Below are 23,126 nucleotides of genomic sequence, written 5' to 3' on the forward strand. Positions count from 1 at the left end.
GAGAGATTGTAAAGGTCCACTACAGAGGAGGATGGACAGCTGAGTGTCTTAATTGAATATCCGAGTTAGCTCGGGCAGTGTAGGTGGCAGCTTCAATTCAGATTACTGAAGGATCCACAGTGAACTGGATTGGGTTGGAAGAGCATAGAAAAGAAAGTTAAAGTCTGGGATATGAGACAGGTCACAGGGTTAAACATGTGATTCTTGAAAACAGAATATGGAGAAACTGGTGAATTCTGCGGCTCTTTGAATCTACAGCAGTTAGACGCATCCTAGAAGGGGGTACGTTTCAGAGGATGTTGGAGGAGGTACAGTAGGCTTCCTAGAAGATGCTATTGGAGGTCATGTCTCTGGATTCCACGAACTGTGTGATGGAGTGCTGCAATATAAGACCGTGAGGACATTGAAAAGACTGAAGCCTGAGGTGGAACTGAATCCCAGAGGTAAGATCTTGTAGCACTTGGAAAAAAACATTGAGAATAGCGAGGTTAAAATGGAGATGAAGGCGGCTGGTGGAAGATTGTGGAACTCGGGAACTTGAAGAGGAAGAGAGCTTTAATGGACATCAGCAAGAAGAGCTTAGGTAACTGTGAACTAGAAAGAGCATTGGCTACAGCTTTGGAAAGGCCAGGGAGGTGTTCCTTGCCAGATACAAAGTATGGGTAACAGAAAACTGGGTGAGATGTCGAAGGAGGCTTGTAATTAGAACAGGAACAATGGTTAAATTAAAAATCCATTTAGACTTAAAAAATTAATTGGGCATGAACAAAGAACTTAAACAAATATCAGCAGTAGTTGTCCACTTCTGGCACCCAGAAGTGTGGAAGAACAGATGACATCCCTGAAAATAGAAAGCCAGAATAAATTTGCCCAGAGTTAAACCTGTGAAGACATTAGTCCCAGGATTTAGAGCAATAGCAAGTTCTACCTAGAAAAACACAATTGACATATTTATCTTCAAGAATCTGGCAGCGCAAATGAGGAGCAAAAAGCTTGAAATTGGGGGGAAGAAGATCTTCCTTTATCGGTAATGAAAATGGTGGATTTGTTATCAGCATGAAATAAGAATGTTATATTTCTTTTTCTTCCCCCCATCCTCTGGTGTCCCCAGACATGGGTGGCAACAATAGGGTAGAGTTCCAGAAGGGCGGATGATCATGCATGGGGAAAGAGCTCCTGGGTATGAGAGGTCGGAAATTAGAAAAACCATTGAGCATTGAATATTACTATTAGACTGAGAAGAGAAGCATCAATTCAAGGACAGGTAGTGCAGAGTGGGACACCAGTTCTTGCAAAACAAAGTGTCAGTTCCAGTGGGGGAAAAATATCCACATTCTAATATCCTTCTGAGCGTCAGTTGATAACTTGGACATTGAGAGAGGCTGACAGAAGCGAGAAGTTGAGAAAATTTGCTTTGAGGTATATTGTGGATATCATAATTGCAAAGCCCCAACTAGGATAGCAAGTTGTATTTATTGATACATTTCAAAATCTGAAAACAAAAGTGGAGGGAGAGATTTAAGCATATCTAAAGCGATAAGACTTTTCTACCAGGAAGTTTAAAAGTAGCGATACAAAAAGGGTTGATCAAGTATGAGGAAAAGGATGCTCTAGGAGAGGCCAAAGAGAAAGCCTTTCACAGCTCAGCTTGAATCAAGACGGCAGTCATCTCAGGCTCAGCAATAGAGGGAGGAAGACTGGACAAAATGATGGAATTGAAGACAGGCACCAAAAAAAAATTCAGAGGCCATCAAGAAAGTAATTAAAGAGAGGGGAGAGAAGATAATGAAGGGAATGTTCCAGGGTGGGAATACAGATGGGTGTATGAACTTGGAAGAAAGTAGAGAATCATTTTGTAGCATAAAATAAAGAACCACCTTAACAAACAAGGATCAGCAGTAGTAGTCCACTCCTTGCACTTGAGGGTGTTTGTCAACCTGCCCAGTTCCTCATTATCTCCTCCCCGTGTATGTTTCACTCCCTTCTGGATTCTTCCATCTGCAAAGGGTCCTGATCTATGCTTCGTTACACCATGACTCTTAAGCAGCATAATGCGGAAGGCTGGAAAGGAGAAGAAGAAATGTCGGCAACGTGGATTAATTTGAATCCAAGGAGGTCAACGAAAGAGCGTTGAAGAATCATCAAGGTGCTGGAGGAAAGACAGGCAATTTGGGGATAGCTATGAAGTCATTATGCTGCTTGTATCTCCAGTATCTCACACACAGTCACTGTGCTAATAGACTCTCCAGTATCTCACACACAATCACTGTGCTGCTAGACTCTCCAGTATCTCATACACAGTCACTGTGCTGTTAGACTCTCCAGTATCTTACACACAGTCACTGTGCTGCTAGACTCTCCAGTATCTCACACACAGTCACTGTGCTGCTCTACTCTCCAGTACCTCACACACAGTCACTGTGCTGGTAGACTCTACAGTATTTCACACACAATCACTGTGCTGATAGACTCTCCAGTATCTCACACACAGTCACTGTGCTGTTAGACTCTCCGGTAAGTCACACACAGTCACTGTGCTGCTAGACTCTCCAGTATCTCACACACAATCACTGTGCTGTTAGACTCTCCAGTATCTCACACACAGTCACTGTGCTGTTAGACTCTCCAGTATCTCACACACAGTCACTGTGCTGTTAGACTCTCCAGTATTTCACACACAATCACTGTGCTGCTTAGACTCTCCAGTATCTCACACACAGTCACTGTGCTGCTAGACTCTCCAGTATCTCACACACAGTCACTGTGCTGCTCTACTCTCCAGTACCTCACACACAGTCACTGTGCTGGTAGACTCTACAGTATCTCACACACAATCACTGTGCTGCTAGACTCTCCAGTATCTCATACACAGTCACTGTGCTGTTAGACTCTCCAGTATCTTACACACAGTCACTGTGCTGCTAGACTCTCCAGTATCTCACACACAGTCACTGTGCTGCTCTACTCTCCAGTACCTCACACACAGTCACTGTGCTGGTAGACTCTACAGTATTTCACACACAATCACTGTGCTGATAGACTCTCCAGTATCTCACACACAGTCACTGTGCTGTTAGACTCTCCGGTAAGTCACACACAGTCACTGTGCTGCTAGACTCTCCAGTATCTCACACACAATCACTGTGCTGTTAGACTCTCCAGTATCTCACACACAGTCACTGTGCTGTTAGACTCTCCAGTATTTCACACACAATCACTGTGCTGCTTAGACTCTCCAGTATCTCACACACAGTCACTGTGCTGCTAGACTCTCCAGTATCTCACACACAGTCACTGTGCTGTTAAACTCTCCGGTAAGTCACACACAGTCACTGTGCTGCTAGACTCTCCAGTAACTCACACACAATCACTGTGCTGCTAGACTCTCCAGTATCTCACACACGATCACTGTGCTGCTAGACTCTCCAGTATCTTACACACAATCACTGTGCTGCTAGACTCTCCAGTATCTCACACACAATCACTGTGCTGTTAGACTCTCCAGTATCTCACACACAATCACTGTGCTGTTAGACTCTCCAGTATCTCACACACAGTCACTGTGCTGCTAGACTCTCCAGTATCTCACACACAGTCACTGTGCTGCTCTACTCTCCAGTACCTCACACACAGTCACTGTGCTGGTAGACTCTACAGTATTTCACACACAATCACTGTGCTGCTAGACTCTCCAGTATCTCACACACAGTCACTGTGCTGCTAGACTCTCCAGTATCTTACACACAATCACTGTGCTGCTAGACTCTCCAGTATCTCACACACAATCACTGTGCTGTTAGACTCTCCAGTATCTCACACACAGTCACTGTGCTGTTAGACTCTCCAGTAAGTCACACACAGTCAATGTGCTGCTAGACTCTCCAGTATTTCACACACAATCACTGTGCTGCTAGACTCTCCAGTATCTCACACACGATCACTGTGCTGCTAGACTCTCCAGTATTTCACACACAATCACTGTGCTGCTAGACTCTCCAGTATCTCACACACAGTCACTGTGCTGCTAGACTCTCCAGTATCTCACACACAGTCACTGTGCTGTTAAACTCTCCGGTAAGTCACACACAGTCACTGTGCTGCTAGACTCTCCAGTAACTCACACACAATCACTGTGCTGCTAGACTCTCCAGTATCTCACACACAATCACTGTGCTGCTAGACTATCCAGTATCTTACACACAATCACTGTGCTGCTAGACTCTCCAGTATCTCACACACGATCACTGTGCTGCTAGACTCTCCAGTATCTTACACACAATCACTGTGCTGCTCTACTCTCCAGTACCTCATACACAGTCACTGTGCTGCTAGACTCTCCAGTATCTCACACACAATCACTGTGCTGCTAGACTCTCCAGTACCTCACACACAGTCACTGTGCTGGTAGACTCTCTGGTAACTCACACACATTCACTGTGCTGGTAGACTCTCCAGTATCTTACACAAAGTAAGGATCTGAATGGCAGATAGTGGACTTTCTGTGTTTTATAGCAGTTGACTTAATGGACAATAGGCTTTCTGTGTTTCACTTTCTGCGTGTCCCCTGTTTCTAGTTCACAAGGAAATGGAGTATCAATCCATCAAGCACTTCAAGTAAAATTGAAGTAACTAAAATATTTTCAGTATGTATATATACATATAAAGAATTTTTCCTTCAGACATGGAAATATTATTTTCTCTGTCTCCAGGCAGTTCTGATGTGAGACTAGTGAATGGTGCCAGTCCCTGTCAGGGGACAGTGGAAGTGTATCATGATGGAGAGTGGGGGACAGTTAACGACTTAAGCTGGGATTTGGATGACGCTACGGTGGTGTGCAGACAGCTGGGCTGTGGATCTGCTTTTTCAGCACCAAATGGAGCTCACTTTGGACCAGGGTCTGGATCAGTCCTGCTGAGTTTGATGTCCTGTAGTGGGTCAGAGTCTTTTTTGAGAGGCTGTGGAAAACAAGATGTGAAACACTATAATTTAGCTCACACTAGAGATGCTGGAGTGAGATGTTCAGGTAGGTAAGACTGATGTTTCAGTAATGTTGATGGTGCTGGAGTGAGGTGTCAGACAGGAGTCTAACTCTCTCCAGTCTCCAGCACTGAGTACAATTACAACTCCTCCACTGATCTAGAGTCCATCATCAGGGTCAATCAGTCCATCCTCCCATTCCCACTGTTCTTGTCCTGCTGAGAGCTGTGATAACACTCCTCACTGTCACTTTGTGTCTCTCTACCTGTGTGGAGATCAGAGGTACAAGCACAGACAGAACACTCTAGTAGCAGTAGCAGTTGGCCCAGGGGCTGATTCTCTCTCTCTGTCTCTGTCAGCCTAGATCAGAAGAGCTCAGATTTAATTGAGAGATGAGATCTCAGCACAACATTGGATATAAATAAAAATGAACTAGTACAGTTCTGGGCTCATTAGGGTAATTCAATAATTTCAGGTTTGTTGTTTAATCAGTGCGCAGGTCAGACAGTCCTGCTCCAGCAGTGCCAGGCTCTGACAGTCCTGGTCTTGTCCAGAGTGTCTCTCAGTGCCAGGTCAGACAGTCCTGCTCCAGCAGTGCCAGGCTGTGACAATCCTGGTCTTGTCCAGAGTATCTGTCAGTGCTCAGGTCAGACAGTCCTGCTCCAGCAGTGCCAGGCTGTGACAGTCCTGGTGTTGTCCAAAGTGTCAGTCAGTGCCCAGGTCAGACAGTCCTGCTCCAGCAATGCCAGGCTGTGACAGTACTGTTCTCTGGGCTCTATGAGTGATGTAGTTTAAATGATTCGTAAATGTTCATGAGGCTTCAGTTTCTCTGACTGTTGTTGAGACTCCAGGAGCTGCTTCTGCTGACTGTCTAGATGTCAGTCCTCCTTTATTCTCTTTTAAGGCCTCAGTGCAGTGTGATTTTCTCACCGTCCTTCGGCACCTCCTCCCTGCTGTATTATTGCCCCCTTTACATTAAGTTCGAAACTGAGTTTCTCATTTTTCCTTTTTTTCCTAACGTGTCCGAGCATATTAATACTTCAGAAACGTTTAGATTAAATGCAAATTATGATTTTAAGATATTTTAAATTGAAGATTACAATTATTTCATACAGGTAATCTAAAGAATATAATTTATCTGATTTTATTTTACTTACTGACATACTGTATTATACACACTGTTAATGTGCTCTAATACTGTTAAAATGCGTACAAATGTTTTGTGACATGTCAGGAGTGCGGTTAATAGGAGGCAGGAGTCTCTGCTCTGGCAGAGTTGAGGTTCTGCGAGGGAAATCCTGGAGTACAATCTGTGAGGCCGACTTTGACATGAAGGATGCGGAGGTGGTCTGTCGTGAACTAGACTGCGGATTTCCAGCAGAGTTGCTGAGAGGGGCTCATTTCGGAGTGGGGCAGGGGCTGATCAGGACAGAGGAGATCCAGTGTCGGGGAAATGAGACCAGAATCCACGACTGTCCCACCTCAACCAGAGAGCACCAGAGCTGCACTCACAACAGTGACATCAGCCTGGTCTGTACAGGTGAGAGCACTGCTGTTTGTACTGATCCCCAGCTGTATAAACTCTTCAATATCACATTCTGAGCAGTGTGGGCTAATTAGTTTTCTTCCTCATAGCTTTCCCACTAATCCTTGAGAGCATTGTGTTTTCTGCTGTGTCATCATCTAGTTTAATTAAATATCTAAGGAAAAAATGGTCTAAAGTCCTAATTTTTTGTTTGCATGTCCTTGCATTTTAGAAAGTATTTCATCACTTTTTAAACATTTTAATTTGCATAGGTTTAATATGCTTGTATTTTGCATTTCAGAGCACTGTATATTGAGCCCCAAAACTAATTTCTTTGGATCAGTCAGTGAGCTGCAGCAGGCAGTGGTCTTGTGGTCATGTGATTTCCACTTTTCATGATTCATTTTTATTTCTCACAGTGCGATAGATAATTGGTCTTGTGTTTTGAAGTTAAATATTCAATAATTATGCATATGTATGAGACGTTTGTTGTACAATCTACCCCCTGTAAAATCAACCTTTATAACATTTCATACTGTACAGCTCCTGACTCCCCTGTCTTTTGTATAAAGTCTAGAGTGGTATTAATGCTCTATGGCTCCTGTCCTGTCTGCAGAATACAGTGGCTACAGGCTGATGGGTGGCCCTGACTCCTGTTCTGGCCGGGTGGAGCTGCAGTACCACGGTGAATACAGGACAGTCTGTGACCAGTACTGGGACCTGAGAGACGCCAGTGTTCTCTGCCAGCAGCTGGGCTGTGGGGAAACTGTAGCAGTTCCAGGACAGGCCTGGTTCGGACAGGGCAGTGGATCAAGAGGGGTTGATGTGTTTGAGTGCTGGGGCAATGAGACTCATCTCTCCTGGTGTGCTGTCTCTTCATGGGGCAGAGCTGCTTGCTCTCATGGGCAGGATGCTGGAGTCATTTGTTCTAGTAAGAATCAATGCATATTCACTTTTTCAGAATTAAGAAAGCTTTAAATAACAGATCAGTAGGATGTCAAATCCAAATTTCTGCCATTTGCTCATGAAGCAACCAAATCCATTTACATGGTCTTGGTCTCCAAGTCAGCCATATCAGACCAACTGTTCAAAATGCCAGTAAAAGCAATCTAAATCACTAAATATTTCTCACTTTTCAAACTGGCCTAACCTCCAAAGAGCTCCAGCACATCAGTTGCCACCTCTCACCCAGCTGTCTTTCCCACAGTCCACAGCACAACCATGATCACCTTTCTCTCTGGCCTCTGTTCCCATAATCCTCTCTCATCTCCACAGAGCTCCAGCATAACAGTGTTCCCAAGATTCATCCACGTTATCCATCCACATCTGCTTTCTATTTAGCTTCCATTACCCACATTCATGCTGTTCTATAGGACACTACTCAGCTGCTAATTCCAGGTGAAGGAGGGTGAAAAGAAAAGATGTGCACAGTTGTCATCAGCCAGTGAATATTTATATATTATTATATGTAATAATTACATTATTAGAAGAGAGAGTAAGTGTTATATTAGAATTTCACACCCTAGCAAACGTCTGAAGCAAGAATATTAAAAAAATATTATGACTATTTTTAAAACACTATGTTCGGACATAATAAGCTGTGGGGTAACAAGTTAATTTTACCAAATAAAATACCTGATAACCCCACTATGAGTTTGTTTTGCTTTACTGATCTGTGTCTGAAAATACTCATGATTATTGTTTTTTTAGATTCATCCCTGACAGCTCTAGATGGTGGAGTCCGGCTGTCAGGAGGAGGGAGTCATTGTGATGGCCGGGTGGAGGTTCACTACAACAGCACCTGGGGGAGACTCCTCCAGCACTCCTGGGGCTACAGAGAGGCCTCTGTGGTCTGCAGACAGCTGGGCTGTGGATCTGTAGTGGAAATGTATTTCCCCTCTGTGTATGGGACAGGCGACAGTGCTGTGTGTCTGACAGGTATTCAGTGCTCTGTAGTACAAGTCTATAACTCCTCTCTGTATGGGACAGTGACAGTGCTGTGTGTCTGACAGGTATTCCGTGCTCTGCAGTACAAGTCTATAACTCCTCTCTGTATGGGACAGTGACAGTGCTGTGTGTCTGACAGGTATTCCGTGCTCTGCAGTACAAGTCTATAACTCCTCTCTGTATGGGACAGTGACAGTGCTGTGTGTCTGACAGGTATTCAGTGCTCTGGGGATGAGACTCATCTGGTGAACTGCAGTTCTCCACAGACAGTCAACTGTAGTGATGGACAGGAAGTGTCCCTGCTTTGCTCAGGTAGGAGTCATTTGGTCTACTTGATCTTTTTTTATTAGTTTAACTAAATACATATATTTTGATGCCTGCTGCACTGACCTGGTAGAAGGAGACTGAAGCCAAGATGTCTGAGTAAAGCAGGCTGAGTAGACAGACAAAAGTGAAAATAAACGTGGGCAGAATTAAACAATTCACTTTCTCTACCGAGACACACAGGTCCTTCTGTAAACACTTTCCTGGAGAGATTGTCTCAGGCTGACTTCTTTGGCATCCTTTCCTCTCTTCAGTGAGAATCACAGTTCTCACTCCAACTTCAGCTGACATATTGCCCTCTTTTTAAAAAAAATTTCACCTCAAACCCTAAACATCTCCTATAAAGACCCTCCTTCTTCCAAAACCCAGTCAACAAACCTATTCTACAAAATAATAAATTGAGACTATTAGGAGTCTAAATATTATTTTTCATATAATATACTGAATCACAATTAATTTAGTTTGAAATCATAAGAATCACATTAATTTAACACATATCAAGAAAACATCTGACTTGTTGTGTAATTTGGAAGGCAAATAGCACAACTCAGCACAACTTTACAATTGCTTTTACTAAAGGGTTTATAATGTTATCCTACTAAATTTTCTAGGGCTTCAATTTATAATTACTTATCAGAATGTCTCAGAAACAACTTCAAAACACAGTGGATAAGCAGAAAAAAATAAACACAATTTGTACGTAAGGAATGTGCAGTGTATGAACTTAGTATTAAGATCCTGGCAGGTAAAAGCTAAAAGCAAAGTATTGATATATTTAATATTTTCAGAGAAAATACTGTATAACTGTAAAAAGCCTGTTAATGTGTTTTGATGTATAATGGAAGCAATATTACATATTGCACACTGAAGATGAATTACTACTGAGAATCTCTCATATTCAAAGCACACTATTCAGACTAAGGTGACTTGTTAGTGTTTAAATCTCTAACCTGACCCTGATACTACTCATATCATAAAGCTGTTTACTCTCCAGTATCTCACACACAGTCATTATTCTGCTTGTATCTTACACACAGTTAGAGTGCTGGTAGACTCTCCAGTATCTCACACACGGTCACTGTGCTGCTTGACTCTCCAGTATCTCACACACAGTCTGTCACGAATCGCACGCAGGCATGCAAGCGCTCCCACATTTCCACGACCTCTACTCTCCCTAAACGCCCACGCACCAATTAACTCAGCACTACTTAAACCCTCACTTGTCTTCTTTTCCTCGCTCACGATTGAGGTCTCCTCCCTGATCTCCGTACTTGTATATTCCCAGTCCTAGTCTTGTGATTTCTACTCTCCCGGCAATTCTTCCCGGAACCTTCCTGGCTTTTGACCCTTTTGTCCTCGACTATGACTTCACCTCCTGTTTTTGTACCTTTGGTTCTCGGAACCTTCCAGGCTTTTTGACCTCCTAGCTTTTGCCCAAGACCATGTCTTCATCCCTCATTTCAGCACTGAACCACAGATACCTGAATTGCCACGCACAGGGTCCTACCTCCCGTAGCCTGGTGTTATGTGACACAGTCACTGTGCTGCTAGACTCTCCATAATCTCTCCCCTCCTATAGTCACTGTGCTAGAAGATTATCTACTATCTCACACATATTGTGAGTCTGAAATGATATTAGACTTTCTGTGTTCCACTTTCTGTGTGTCCCTAGTTTTTAGTTCACACGAAGATGGACTAGCAATCCAGTCAAACAGGTTAAAGAAAATTTTAATGTCTGACATATTTTGAGTATGTGCAGTATAAATATACAAAATATCCTGTACACATGGTATTTTTCTCTCTCTCCACAGGCAGTGCTGATGTGAGGCTGGTTAATGGTGCCAGTCCCTGTGAGGGGACAGTGGAGATTCATTATAAAGGAGAGTGGGGGGCAGTTCGCAGTATTATCTGGGATCTGGATGATGCTACAGTGGTGTGCAGACAGCTAGGTTGTGGATCTGCTATTTCAGCACCAGGAGGATCTCACTTCGGACCAGGGTCTGGATCAGTCCTGCTGGGCTTGGTCTCCTGCAGAGGTTCAGAGTCTGCGCTGAGGCACTGCAGAACCACTGAAGTGAAACACTATGGCGCTTCCCATGACTCTGATGCTGGAGTGATCTGTTCAGGTAGGAGACACAGACTGTCTCCAGCACTGAGGACAATTAAAACTCCTTCACTGATCTAGAGTCCATCATCATGATCCATCTGTCCATCCTCCCATTCCCACTGCTCCTGTCCTGCTGAGACCTGCTCACTGAGAACACTCCACACTGTCACTGTGTGCCTTTATTTATAAATCCAAACCATATAAATTATCAATCACCTCTCACTTACTTTTTCCCTACAGTTATTCCTCCCGCTCTCTTACTGTCTACTATTAGCAAGGAATATTTTTAATAAACATAAAAATAAATCCTATAAAACACAAATCATATAGTATTTATAAATATAAGCAATACATATATGTCTTACATAAGATATAATTTACTGATAATTATATTCTATAACTATATGAAGGACAAAGTGTAAATTCAGCACATGACTCTTCAGTTTGGGAAAACTCTCCTTTCTCATACATGTGTTTGTACAGCAGGATAACTGGAAGTGTCTCTGTCTGTCATTCTGAGCCTGTAGTTCACCTTGTCTGCCCTGGACATTGGGTGTCGGTCAGTTTAAACAGCCAGAGTGTGGTCAGTGAGTCTATATTTAGTTCTCTGTCTGCCCTTACTGTTTTAATACTGGAGAGGCAAGAGTATGCTGGGGTTCTGGTGTGCTGTGGAGTGATTTGCCTTCTCTCCAGGTGTCAGTGGATCTGGTCAATATCAGGTGTGTTTTAATGGTTTTTCAGTGTCAATGTCAGTGATCTGGTCAGTTTAAGGTGTGTTTTAATGTGTTTTCATGATATTTTGGACTCGGTGTTTTAGAGCTTGGTGCTGCAGTGTGTTGTGTGTTCAGGTGCTGTATCAGCTGGCCCAGGGGCAGACTCTTGGTGGTTGAGTAACTGTCAGTCTGATACAAATGAGCACAGAATTGATTTGTGCAATGAGCTCTCAATACTGAATTGTATATAAATAGAAATGAACAAGATCATGTTCTGTTGGCTCAGTCCAGTTGTTCAATTATTTTTCTATTGAAGATTTTACGTCTAACCTCTTACCTCCTCTGTCAAATTGGAAAATAGGTTGGGTTGAACGTACTCATGATGAGGAATTAGTGTTTAAAGATTGGGACTTAAAGATCCTTTAAAGGCCTCTATGGAGATCCGATGTTCCTGAATTTTCTTGCAATGCACTATAGCCAGGAGCTGGCTGCTAGACCCAGGTGTGTGTAAATAGCGCTGAGTTAAATTACTGTGAGTCTTTCACTGAGATCTGCTTTCATGTGAAGAAACACATTCCCGGTCATGTCCACATTGTCTGTCAGTGCCCAGGTCAGTCAGTACTGCTCCAGCAGTGCCAGGCTGTGACAGTCCTGGTCTTGTCCAGAGTGTCTGTTAATGTCCAGGTCAGACAGTCCTGCTCCAGTAGTGCCAGGCTGTGACAGTCCTGGTCTTTTCTAGAGTGTGTGTAAGGGATCATACTGGTCAGGGACAGTGATCTCTGTTATTGTTCTGATATTCCAGCTCATCGAGGGGTCAGACTGGTTGGAGGCAGTAATCTCTGCTCTGGAAGAGTGGAAGTGCAGCACGGAGAGACCTGGGGCTCAGTGTGTGACTCTGACTTTGACTGGCAGGACGCAGAAGTTGTCTGTCGACAGCTGGGCTGTGGGATTCCCTCACAGGTGCTGAAGGGGGCTCATTTCGGGAAGGGGGAGGGACAAGTCTGGACAGAGGAATTCCAGTGCCAGGGCAACGAATCTCAGATTTTCTCCTGTCCAAAGTCATCCACAAAATCACAGAACTGCCCTCTTGAGAACAACGTGGGACTGGTATGTTTTGGTAAGAGCAGGATAATTGATTCCTTTTATTTTTTTAATGTAGTTCCTAATTGAAATAAGAGAAGTTTAGGAAAGACAAACAACACTCAACTCCTGCCAGTCACCTGCTCACTGCAACATAAATCTGAAGCATGTCCTTTCCAGTAATCTTTGCTCTATAACCTCTCCCTTGACTCAATGCCAATACAGCAGGGGCAGCAGCCCTGTGTCTTTTGATACAGTGGCTCTGAGTGTCTCATCCAGTTTTTTTTCTTGAAGTGTAAAATTAAGGCTGACTAATGGTAATTATATGTAAAATGGTTTAGATTTGTTCTCTAAAAGAAAAACAGAAATAACAAATATAACTTAGACCTGCTCTGTTCTGCCCTTGAATTCACACAGCTTTTTAATTAGTAAAGAGTTGAATAAGCCTCATTCATCAGTGTTAGTATAACTCTGTCTGAGTCAGTACTGTGGATTTAATCAGTGAAGAGCTCTAGAGTTCCATTCATCTGTGGTATTATGTTGAGGGTTTACTGTATACTTGAAGGTGAGTTGAGGATAACTGCTAGATGTTGCAGGATTTTTTTGTGTTATGACACTGTGTCTGCTCTCTCTCCCCTGTCCTATCTGCAGGATACACAGAGTTCAGGCTGATGAACGGCTCTGACTCCTGCTCTGGCCGAGTGGAGTTACAGTGGCTCTTCAAGGACTGGGGGACAGTGTGTGACCAGTACTGGGACCTGAGAGATGCCAGTGTTCTCTGCCAGCAGCTGGGCTGCGGGGAGGCTGTAGCAGCTCCAGGACAGGCCTGGTTTGGACAGGGCAGTGGACCAGTATGGGCTGATGTGTTTGAGTGCCGGGGCAATGAGAGCCGTCTCTCACATTGCGCTGTCTCTTCATGGGGCAGAGCAGGGTGCTCTCATGGACAGGATGCAGGGGTCATCTGCTCTGGTGAGAATCATGTGTTTAAAAATCATGTGTTTACACACAGCAGCACACTGTCTTCACGATTGACCAAATAACTGCTCTGTTACATACAGCCAGATGCCCAAATGTTATTTGTTAATGCATTTCAGTGTATTTTCACTAAAAATACAGTAAAAATCACATGTATATTTGTTATTCAGATCACCGATGAAAGAATATCCTGGAACTCAATATACTGTAATTAAATTATATATATATAATATTAAATGTAATTGCCTGATATCTGCAATTAATCCATTAATTAACCCAGAGCGTACGTAAGGAGGGTACTGCACAACAGAGAAAGTGAGAATCCGGAGCTCAAGGTTAATAGAAGTTATTTTTGTGACACACACACAACTGACACTCCACTGGTGAAAGATCAATCCTGTGGACATTAATGAGCTCCTTCCTTCTCTTTTACAGAATCCAAAAGTAGCAACGATTCACTTGGAAATGGTAAAGTGAGAATGATTTTGTCATTAGTCAGTGCTGTTTTAATTGTAGTTTCATCGCTGGTGTTAAATTGCTCCTCTCACACACAGCTCACACTCCGCTTTCTCTCTCTGTGTGTTTGATAGGTATCCCATCTTCCTCTGTTCCTTCCTCAGTAACACCAGGTATGAACTGGTCCTTGTTCTGTATCTCCAGGGCTCTCAGTGTGCGTTGGCATCTCTGTTACTCATCTCAGACTGTGGTTGTGTGAGGCAGCAGGTGTGTGTGGAGGTTTTCAACACTGTCCCACTCAATCTCTCTAACACACGCAGTCAGGTTCTGTGAGACAGCAGGACGTAAAAGCTACTTGCACTGCATCTGGTGCCCCTTAGGTGATGTTCAGCAAATTATCTCCCACTAGAGGTCATAGTGATCTCTTAGATCTACTGCACTGACCTCTGACTCTCTGCTCCTAGACCAGCACTCCCTCAGGCTAGTTGGAGGAGGAAGTGACTGTGCTGGGAGGCTAGAGGTTTATCACAATGGATCCTGGGGGACAGTCTGCGATGACTCCTGGGACCTGGCAGACTCTCACGTGGTGTGCAGGCAGCTCCAGTGTGGGACGACCCTCAGTGCCCCAGTGCCAGCCTCCTTCAGCCAGGGAACTGGACCCATCTGGCTGGACGAGGTGGGCTGTCTGGGGAATGAGTCATCTCTGTGGGAGTGTCCCTCAGCAAGGTGGGGACAGCATGACTGTGGACACAAGGAGGACGTGGGAGTGGTGTGTTCAGGTACAGGTCTCCAGTCACACCAGGACTGTGTTCATACAACAGCTTGTTCACTGCCAGGAGCAAGTACAGTATCCCCAGTTCAAGAAAAGAACAGGGACAGTAATGTGAAAACAAATAGTATTGTAATTCTAATAGGGTGCTTAATAATAATTAATAATAATAATTGCTTACAGGTTACAATTACATAGCGTTTTTCTGGACACTCCACTCAAAGCGCTTTACGGGTAATGGGGACTCCCCTCCACCATCACCAATGTACAGCATCTACCTGGATGATGCAAGTCTTAACATAATAATCAAAAGATTCTCAATTTAGATTGTAATTTACAGAAAAATTACAAACTGATGTTGGCACTAATTTAAAAAAAATGTCACCATTGCATTGTTTTTTATTGAAAAACAACATTCCATTCTATTACATTAATATGATTTGGGGAAAAAAGATCATGATAATCTAATGTCACAGTAGTTAGCAGACACACTGTTTCTATCTGAGGTGTTTAATCTAGAAAGTCTGTATCAGTTCAGAGCAGGGTTCTCTCAGTCTATCCACTTGTGTGTCCCCAGAGTTCAAGGAGCTGCGACTGGCCGAGGGCTGTTCTGGTCAGCTGGAGGTTTTCTACAATGGCACCTGGGGCAACGTGTGCTCAAATAGGATGAGTGAGGACACAGTGAGTCTAATCTGTCAGGAGCTAAACTGTGGGAAGAGTGGGCATTTCATCGATTCAGCCCCCAGACGGGACTCCGCTCCTCACTGGCTTGATGAATTTAAATGCCGCCCTCACGACTCCACGCTGTGGCACTGCCCCTCCTCAGCCTGGAATCATACCCAGTGCACAGACTCTAAAGTGGCTCTGATCACCTGCTCAGGTAAGGACTCCCTCTTCCACCTGTCAGAGGGTCGTCAGGGGCTGGATGTGTGTGTGTATGAAGGAGAGGGTGAAGGGGAAGGAGATCATGACTAGACTACAGACAGCCCAGTGTTTCGCTGTATTTGACCACAGTCTGTTGTGGACAGTAACATTGTGAAGGTTAGGATTATGATGGGATGGCCCAGAAGCTAATTTGACATAAATCTGCACAAAACAGGGGGGAACACATAATCACATCGACAATTGATTAGTTTCACAAAAACTGTTCCTAGTGGCTTTTATTACAATCTAAAAATGATGTTTGAGACTAACATGCTTGTCATTATTATCAAAGAAAAAACGAATAAAATATTTTGAGTTTCAAAGGAATTTTAAATGTCTTCATTGAAGAGAATGTTCGATCATTGATGTTCGATCTGTATACAACAGGTTGCGATTGCCAAAGAGCAATAGTTGTAAAAGTGTAAAAGTGATTTCATATTGCTTATCCCTAGCAAATAATGTTCTGTATGTGTGGTGTTTATCTTGAGTTACACAATATCTGTTTAGCCTTGCCCATTACTGATTACAGTATTTCCCAATTCTGAGACTGAACAATCTGCTAATTATGAAATAAGGTGAGCTGTCACTTATCAAAAGTGATGAATTTTAGTTTTATCAGATCCCTGAATAGATTTTAGTGTTTCTAATCCCTAATCCCAGAGTGTGTGAAACATTAAGTCCAGCAGTTTACCAAGTGGTATGCATGCAAGTGCCTTACAAATGTATTCAGACATTCACACAGTTTCCATATTTTGTAGCTTTACAGCTGGCAGTCACAGCATTTTCAAGTTGCAATCAATATTTGTTATATACACGATCCAAAAATTAAAAATTAAAGTAAATAAATATCTAATACGAAAGAAAAAAAAAAAGACATAATGACTGCACGAGTACTCATACTTGCAGCTTACACATTCTGACATGATACTCATTAATGTCATAATGTCCAGTATAAAAGTTATTAATCTTAAATTAACAGGGTTTTCCTTCTTTTAGATGAAGAGAAGAAGGCTGTGTCCCGGAGTTTTAAATCCTGTTCCACAGCCTCAGGCCAGGAAACATGTTCAAGTGAGTTTACAAAATGTGTCTGTATTTTGATAAAATAAATAAATTCTTAAATTGTGTTTCACAAATAACAAATACAGTCAGTGCACTGAATTAGACAGTAGAATAGCTGTATTTGTTTTGATGTTTATTAAATGTGTCAAACCAGGAAGGAGGAACATAGAATGGAACACAGGCTGGTGGAGTTTGTGTCTCTGTGTCTGTTAATCAGGTTTATTTAGTTCCCTAGACTATTGGCCATTCAGGCTGGTTGGAGGAGGAGGTGTTCTTCAATTTTGTTTCACACATAACAGTTTGTGCACAAACCAGACAGTAGCCGAGATGTATTTTACTTTGATGTGGATAAGATGTGTCAAACCAATCTCTAGACTACTGGCCCCTCAGGCTGATGAGGTTTGTGTCTCTGTCTGTTAATCAGTTTTATTTTGTTCACTAGACCAGTGGCCCCTCAGGCTGGTCGGAGGAGGAGGTGCCTGCTCTGGGAGGGTGGAGGTTTATCACAATAGCTCCTGGGGGACAGTCTGTGACGACTCCTGGGACCTGCAAGATGCCCAGGTGGTCTGCAGACAGCTGGGCTGTGGAGACGCAGTGAGCGCAGTGGGAAACGGATCATTTGGACCAGGAAACAGCACCATCTCGCTGGACGAGGTGAACTGCAGGGGCAGTGAGCTCCACTTGTGGGATTGCTGGCACCCTCCCCTGGGACAGAGCGACTGTCGGCACAAGGAGGACGCTGGGGTCATCTGTACAGGTGAGTGGGAGCTGCTGGAGGCCCCAGGGTATTTGGGGCTGCTCTCAGTACAGGAATACAAATGTAAATAAAAATGAAGATGCAAATACAAATTCTGCCTATTAGAAAAACAATTAGTATGAGCCCTTGTGGCCATTAAATACTCTATATTAGTGCAGTGTGTGTTTGTCTTGGCTCATCATCTCTCTTTCATACTCTTGAATCTCGACCCATCCCTTTTCTTTTTTTTTTCAGGTTGGGAATCCCAAAGCCATCCAGTGAGAACAGGTAATGCAGTTGATAGAAGGGAATAAAATACATTCTGGTTTGTCTAAATGATGCTGCTGGCAGATTGCATGATTTTCAGAAGTACTGCTCTCTCTATGAACTGTGGCCTCTCTGTTTAATTTTTGTCAAGAAATACAGAAGAATTGTTGTGAATCTTGTCATCAAAAAACATTTTATCTTCTATTATAGCTCTTCCTACTTCCACCAGCACTTCTTCAGTGAAAACAGGTAAATCCCCAGTTTCTAATCTCTGTCCAGATTAGATCACTACTGAGATTGAAGATTAAGACACAGAAGATCATTTTCTGATCTGTGTCCCTCTCCCTCAGGCAGCACCAGGACAACACCCCAGACACAGCTTCTGGGAGGCCTCTCCGTCTCGCTCCCGGTCCTCCTGCCACTGGGGGCTCTGCTTTTTGTGATGTTGGCCCTGTTAGTGTGGCAGCTGATCCACAACAGGAAGCTGAGGAAAGGTAGGGAGGGAACTAGTGACCTCTGGTGGTCACTACTATCACTCACATGAAACTGATATGTGGACTTTACTCTAAGATCGAGATCTGCAGAAATTTGCAGATGTGAAGAATTATAATATTTATGTGCACAGATGCCCAAGACAAAGTTTAGCACTGAACTGAATACCTTCTATTCCCCTCACTGCATGTTAATCCTGAGTGTTTGTTTCCTAACACAGCCCTATCTAAGGGAGCACCCACCCCCTATCATGATGCTGTCTACGAGCTAATAGAGTACAAACTGGCCAGAGAGGGAACCTACAACATCTCCGGGAGAGGTGAGTGGAGAGAGTGTTCAGGTGTGATTGGTCTTCACCCTCTGAGGAGGATCTGAAGACTTACACTTGTAGAATATCTCACCACACTGGTTTCAGATAGTAGTTCTTTCTCAAGAGGTATGTCAACATGAGTAAAGAAAATCAGCACAGCACTGTGCCTGATCTAAAAACAAACTCTGTGTTACTTTTCACACTCTGGCTTCTCACACAGTGGGAACAGCCAGTAGAGGACAGTGAGGCTGCTGTCTGACTGCAGGTATTATTGATCTGTCCTCCTGTTCACAGGGAGATTCCTCTCTGACGAGCTGCCCTCTGGATACAATGATGTGGAGGATAGTGAGGGAGACCCAGTACCAGGTGAGGGGAGATGGAGTCAGGGGGATCAGTGTGGGAGTGGGGCATCTGCAGTCCAGTACTCACTCTCATCCCAAACCAGGTTGAAATCTAGAGAACTTGTGTAGAAAATCCTGAATCTTACAAATTTAACCTCTGGTGTTTGACACCTTATTAACTCTGCTCTTCAGTGTTGCCTAATGCTGGCCTGATCTTAACAGATTACAGAGGCTAAGACAAAACAAAACTAGACTTTATCAGTAGAGGGAGAGGATACCTTTAAAGAATAGTTAGGCTGCAGCTCTAACTAGTGTTGATGCAACAGTTACTGTTTCCCTCAGGAGCAGAAATCAGGATCGTTGTCCCACTATGATGATAGGGAAACTAAAGGCAATAAACACTGCCTTTCAGATGAGATATTAACACCAGCATCCTGACCTAATTATTAAAGATTCTGTTGATTGCTGTTTATAAGACTCACCCTGGAGTTTTGCCTTACTTTTATCTCACAAAGCATTTAGAATTGCACTTTACTATAACTACATAGAAAACATATTTTACTTACTTTGCAGTTCATATGAACATCAGTTTGTTATTAATGTTAAAAGTGATTGCAGCACTGTGGTTAAGTGAGTCAGAGTCCTGAAGTGTATATTCTCTGTGTCTCTGTGTGGTTCAGGAGACTCGATAACGTCTCTGAAAGAAGAGATCCCAGAGCACTATGATGATGCTGTAACTGTACCTCAGAGACCAGACGCTTTGTCAGGTTGGTTATTTCAGTCCAGTCCCAAAGAGAAACCCTGCACCAATCCCAGTGAGTCTGACTCTCTACTCTCCCTTTTATCTCAGCCTCTGAATACTGGGTTTTCAGTTACTCCGCAAGAGTCACATTAAACTGACTCTCTATGGTCTCAGCTCTGCGCTATCAGTCTGGGTCACTGTGCTGCCAGTGTCCAGCTCCTCTTCAGTATCTCATAGGTTTCACATCTTCACCCCGCCCAAATAAGTTAAAATCTAGGAGTAGTTTTATATTTATTATGGAAGTGAATAGGATTAGAAATCAGGTTCCCTGATCTCCCGTATTTAGTCTGGAATTTTAGTTCTAGTGTGATGTTCAGTTAATCAGTGTATTCTGAGGAGCTCCAGGAGTCCTGTGCTCTAGATGATATGTGTTCTGCTGTGTGACAGTGAAGCTGTGCTCTGTGTGCTTTAGGAGAGCTGATGTCCTCTGTGAAAGAAGAGGCCCCTCTCACGCCCCACACTCTCCCTCGCAAACGACGTTACATTCCCGGAACCTCTGCTTCCCAATCTCATCCCTGATTGAACCCAGCACATTCTCACATGCATCAGATTCCTCAAATTCTCACTCCCTAACCAATCATCCAATCACACCCCTTTCCTTTCAGTATTTAAACCCCCTTCGCACACCTTCCCATGCTCATTATTGAGAAGCCTATCTTAGTATTCTCCAGTGTGCATTTCCTAACCTTTTGACTGATCTCCCGTTACGAATCTTCTGGATTTTGCCTTTGAATTGTTTTGAATATCTCTCGTTACCGGACCCTTTGCCTCCCTTATCGACCCTGCCTTTGGATTTTGTCTTTTGGATTGTCCCTTTGCTACTCTGTGTCCTGTGGGATTCCGGTCACGCATAAGGATCCTCCTATTCCACGTATTGGTTCCTTGACAGCCCCAGAGTACTATGATGATGCTGTAACTATACCTCACAGTCCAAATGCCTTGTCAGGTGGGTTATTTCAGTCCAATCCTACAGAGAATTCCTGCACCAATCCCAGTGAGTCTGACTCTCTTTACTCTCTCTGTGCACTGCACAGAACATCACACTGAGTCTGGATTATTCTCTGGGTTGTTCTGCTGCCAGTGTCCAGCTCTTCTTCAGATATTTAACAATGATTCACACCATTGCTTTTTGTTCTGATACAGGCTACTCTGTCATTCACCATTTTAATTTAAACAAAATAGAGTTATGTGAAATTTATTATATAACCATGTTCCCAGGTCTCCAACTACTTATTAACATTGACATATTTAGACAATTTCTACCTGGAATTTCCTCCCCCTAAAACATTTGTTATATCTCTGCAGCAGAACATAGCAGGTCTAAAATTGAAGCTAACCCCCTTGGCTTTGAGTGTGAATAGTCAAATTTCTTATATTTCTTAATGTGTCCACTCAGCAGACAAACATATGGGAAAAAAAACTCCTTCTCTGTCCTGTTCCTAGTTTCCTGCCTGCTGTCCTTCCGGTCCCTCTCTTTCCCTTGGGCTATATATATTTCCGGGTCTTGCACTCTGCCCTCGCTCAGCATTGATGTTTGGATGTCCTGAGACCCGCCTAGCACCAGGGCGCCCCACGTCCGCTCCCTGAGGGCATAGGTTTCTATACAGCATTCCTGAACTCTTTGCACTATCGAGCCCGGGCCTTTTTCCCGTCTCGCTGCTACGCATATGGGTCTTTTTCCGCTCTCCTGCTCCCCACGGTTAGTCCCTTTGGACATCCGTGACAGAATACTTAGCCACCTTCTGACCCCGCGAGCGGCGCTTTTTGTCTTGCCGCAGTTTTTTTTTTCTCTTGCTCTGGGCTATTTTTTTTTGTTTATTATTAGTTGGTTCCTCTATTCTAATCGCTGGATATCACTCCGATCTTCCGTGCCTGTGAGCGGGTCCTGCACCTGGCTTTTCTCGGGTAGATCACTCCGATATCAGTGATTGAATGTTGAGCTGGCTCTCCCATTCTGATTGCTGGATATCACTCCGGGCATCCGTGTCTGTGAGCGGACTGCGGTCTGGCTTTCCTCGGGTTGTCCACTCCGATATCAGCATCAGCTTGGTGAGTTCTGCCGTTCCTCCATTCTTTTCGCTGGATATCACTCCGGGAATCTGTGTCTGTGAGCGACTACGGTCTGGCTTTCCTCAGGTTGTCCACTCCTATATCAGCGTTAGAATGTGCCCATTGCCCAGTCTGCGGTATTTTCCCCCGGGGTTTTTTGTAGTTTTTTCTTGTTTTTTGCCTTTTGTTTTGATTTTTTTTCTTCCTGGTTTCCCCTCCGTTTTGGTCCCCCCTGCTATCTGTTTTTCGTGGTTTGTCTCCCTGGTCTTTCCCAGGTTTTTGTCTGTTGTGTTTGTGCTTGTGTACTTTTTTGTTTTAAGTCTCCGGAGCTCTACTCGACCCCCCTTCCTCCACCCAATAAAGGTTTTTACCCCGGAGGAGGGGGTAGCTCCCAGCCGTGGACTCCCGCAGGTTTCTTTTCAGTTAAATGAGGTTTTTCCTCCCCCTAGTGCTGTGCAGCTTATTTATTTGTATCAGGAGCCGCCCATGAAGGGGGGGGGTACTGTCACACCCTCTGCAGCCAGAGGGTGCTCCTTCTCTGTCCTGTCCCTAGTTTCCTGCCTGCTGTCCTTCCGGTCCCTCTCTTTCCCTTGGGCTATATATTTCCAGGTCTTGCACTCTGCCCTCGCTCAGGTGGTGATATTGGAGAATACGTGCATGTGAGAAAATTTGTGGAGTGGTTTCAAACAAACATTGTTTATCTCGCATTTATCTTAATAATATAAAGTGTCATCTGGGGAGACAGGAGTGCCCCTCGGTTACCGCGATCCGGACTAACAGGTTAAATCTGATTTGTAACAGTAAACCTGTCTCTGTGTGGTTCAGGAGAGATGTGCTCTGTGAAAGAAGAGGCTCCAGAGCACTATGATGATGCTGTAACTTCTCCCCAGAGCCCAGACACTGTGTCAGGTGAGTTATTATAATTAAGACTTATGAGTATGCCCTGTACCAGCCTGCACTAACCTTTGTCATTAGAAATTAGTTACAACCTAATTTCACACCAGCAAATAAACACTAACTGGAAGAGAAAAGCTCTCTTACAGGCCAGTTTGTGTCAGAATGACAGAGCCATTACTGACCTGCTCTTCGTTTCACAGGGAGACTCCTCTCTGACGAGACACCCTCTGGATACAGTGATGTGGGGGACAGTGAGGGAGGCACCACTTTAGGTAAATGGGGCTACAGCCAGTGTGGGTGATGTAGTTCAGGGATGGGAAGATAACCCCCAGTAATCCATCTCTGTGCCACTCTCATCCAAGACAAGGGGGCTTC

At 43.9% G+C, this 23,126-nt stretch overlaps 1 protein-coding gene across 1 annotated transcript in view; it reads left to right on the forward strand.

The window, feature by feature from the left end:
- LOC148670757 (scavenger receptor cysteine-rich type 1 protein M130-like) overlaps positions 1-22,917 on the forward strand; it is a 34,881-nt gene extending 11,964 nt beyond the window's left edge. Inside the window, exons 6-28 of the mRNA XM_088632975.1 lie at positions 4,710-5,024; positions 6,213-6,518; positions 7,120-7,434; positions 8,214-8,441; positions 8,534-8,555; positions 8,641-8,762; positions 10,586-10,900; positions 12,397-12,711; positions 13,326-13,643; positions 14,085-14,117; positions 14,240-14,278; positions 14,570-14,884; positions 15,452-15,754; positions 16,795-16,866; positions 17,300-17,614; positions 17,849-17,881; positions 18,071-18,109; positions 18,211-18,354; positions 18,573-18,671; positions 18,957-19,028; positions 19,684-19,818; positions 22,680-22,763; positions 22,898-22,917. Of these exons, the coding sequence (XP_088489101.1) occupies positions 4,710-5,024; positions 6,213-6,518; positions 7,120-7,434; positions 8,214-8,441; positions 8,534-8,555; positions 8,641-8,762; positions 10,586-10,900; positions 12,397-12,711; positions 13,326-13,643; positions 14,085-14,117; positions 14,240-14,278; positions 14,570-14,884; positions 15,452-15,754; positions 16,795-16,866; positions 17,300-17,614; positions 17,849-17,881; positions 18,071-18,109; positions 18,211-18,354; positions 18,573-18,671; positions 18,957-19,028; positions 19,684-19,818; positions 22,680-22,763; positions 22,898-22,917 (3,959 nt within the window). The remainder of the gene's footprint in view (positions 1-4,709; positions 5,025-6,212; positions 6,519-7,119; positions 7,435-8,213; positions 8,442-8,533; positions 8,556-8,640; positions 8,763-10,585; positions 10,901-12,396; positions 12,712-13,325; positions 13,644-14,084; positions 14,118-14,239; positions 14,279-14,569; positions 14,885-15,451; positions 15,755-16,794; positions 16,867-17,299; positions 17,615-17,848; positions 17,882-18,070; positions 18,110-18,210; positions 18,355-18,572; positions 18,672-18,956; positions 19,029-19,683; positions 19,819-22,679; positions 22,764-22,897) is intronic.
- Positions 22,918-23,126: the final 209 nt, after the last annotated feature.

This window comes from Lepisosteus platostomus, chromosome 5 (assembly GCF_059453375.1).
Source record: "Lepisosteus platostomus isolate fLepPlt1 chromosome 5, fLepPlt1.hap1, whole genome shotgun sequence".
Taxonomy (NCBI): domain Eukaryota; kingdom Metazoa; phylum Chordata; class Actinopteri; order Semionotiformes; family Lepisosteidae; genus Lepisosteus; species Lepisosteus platostomus.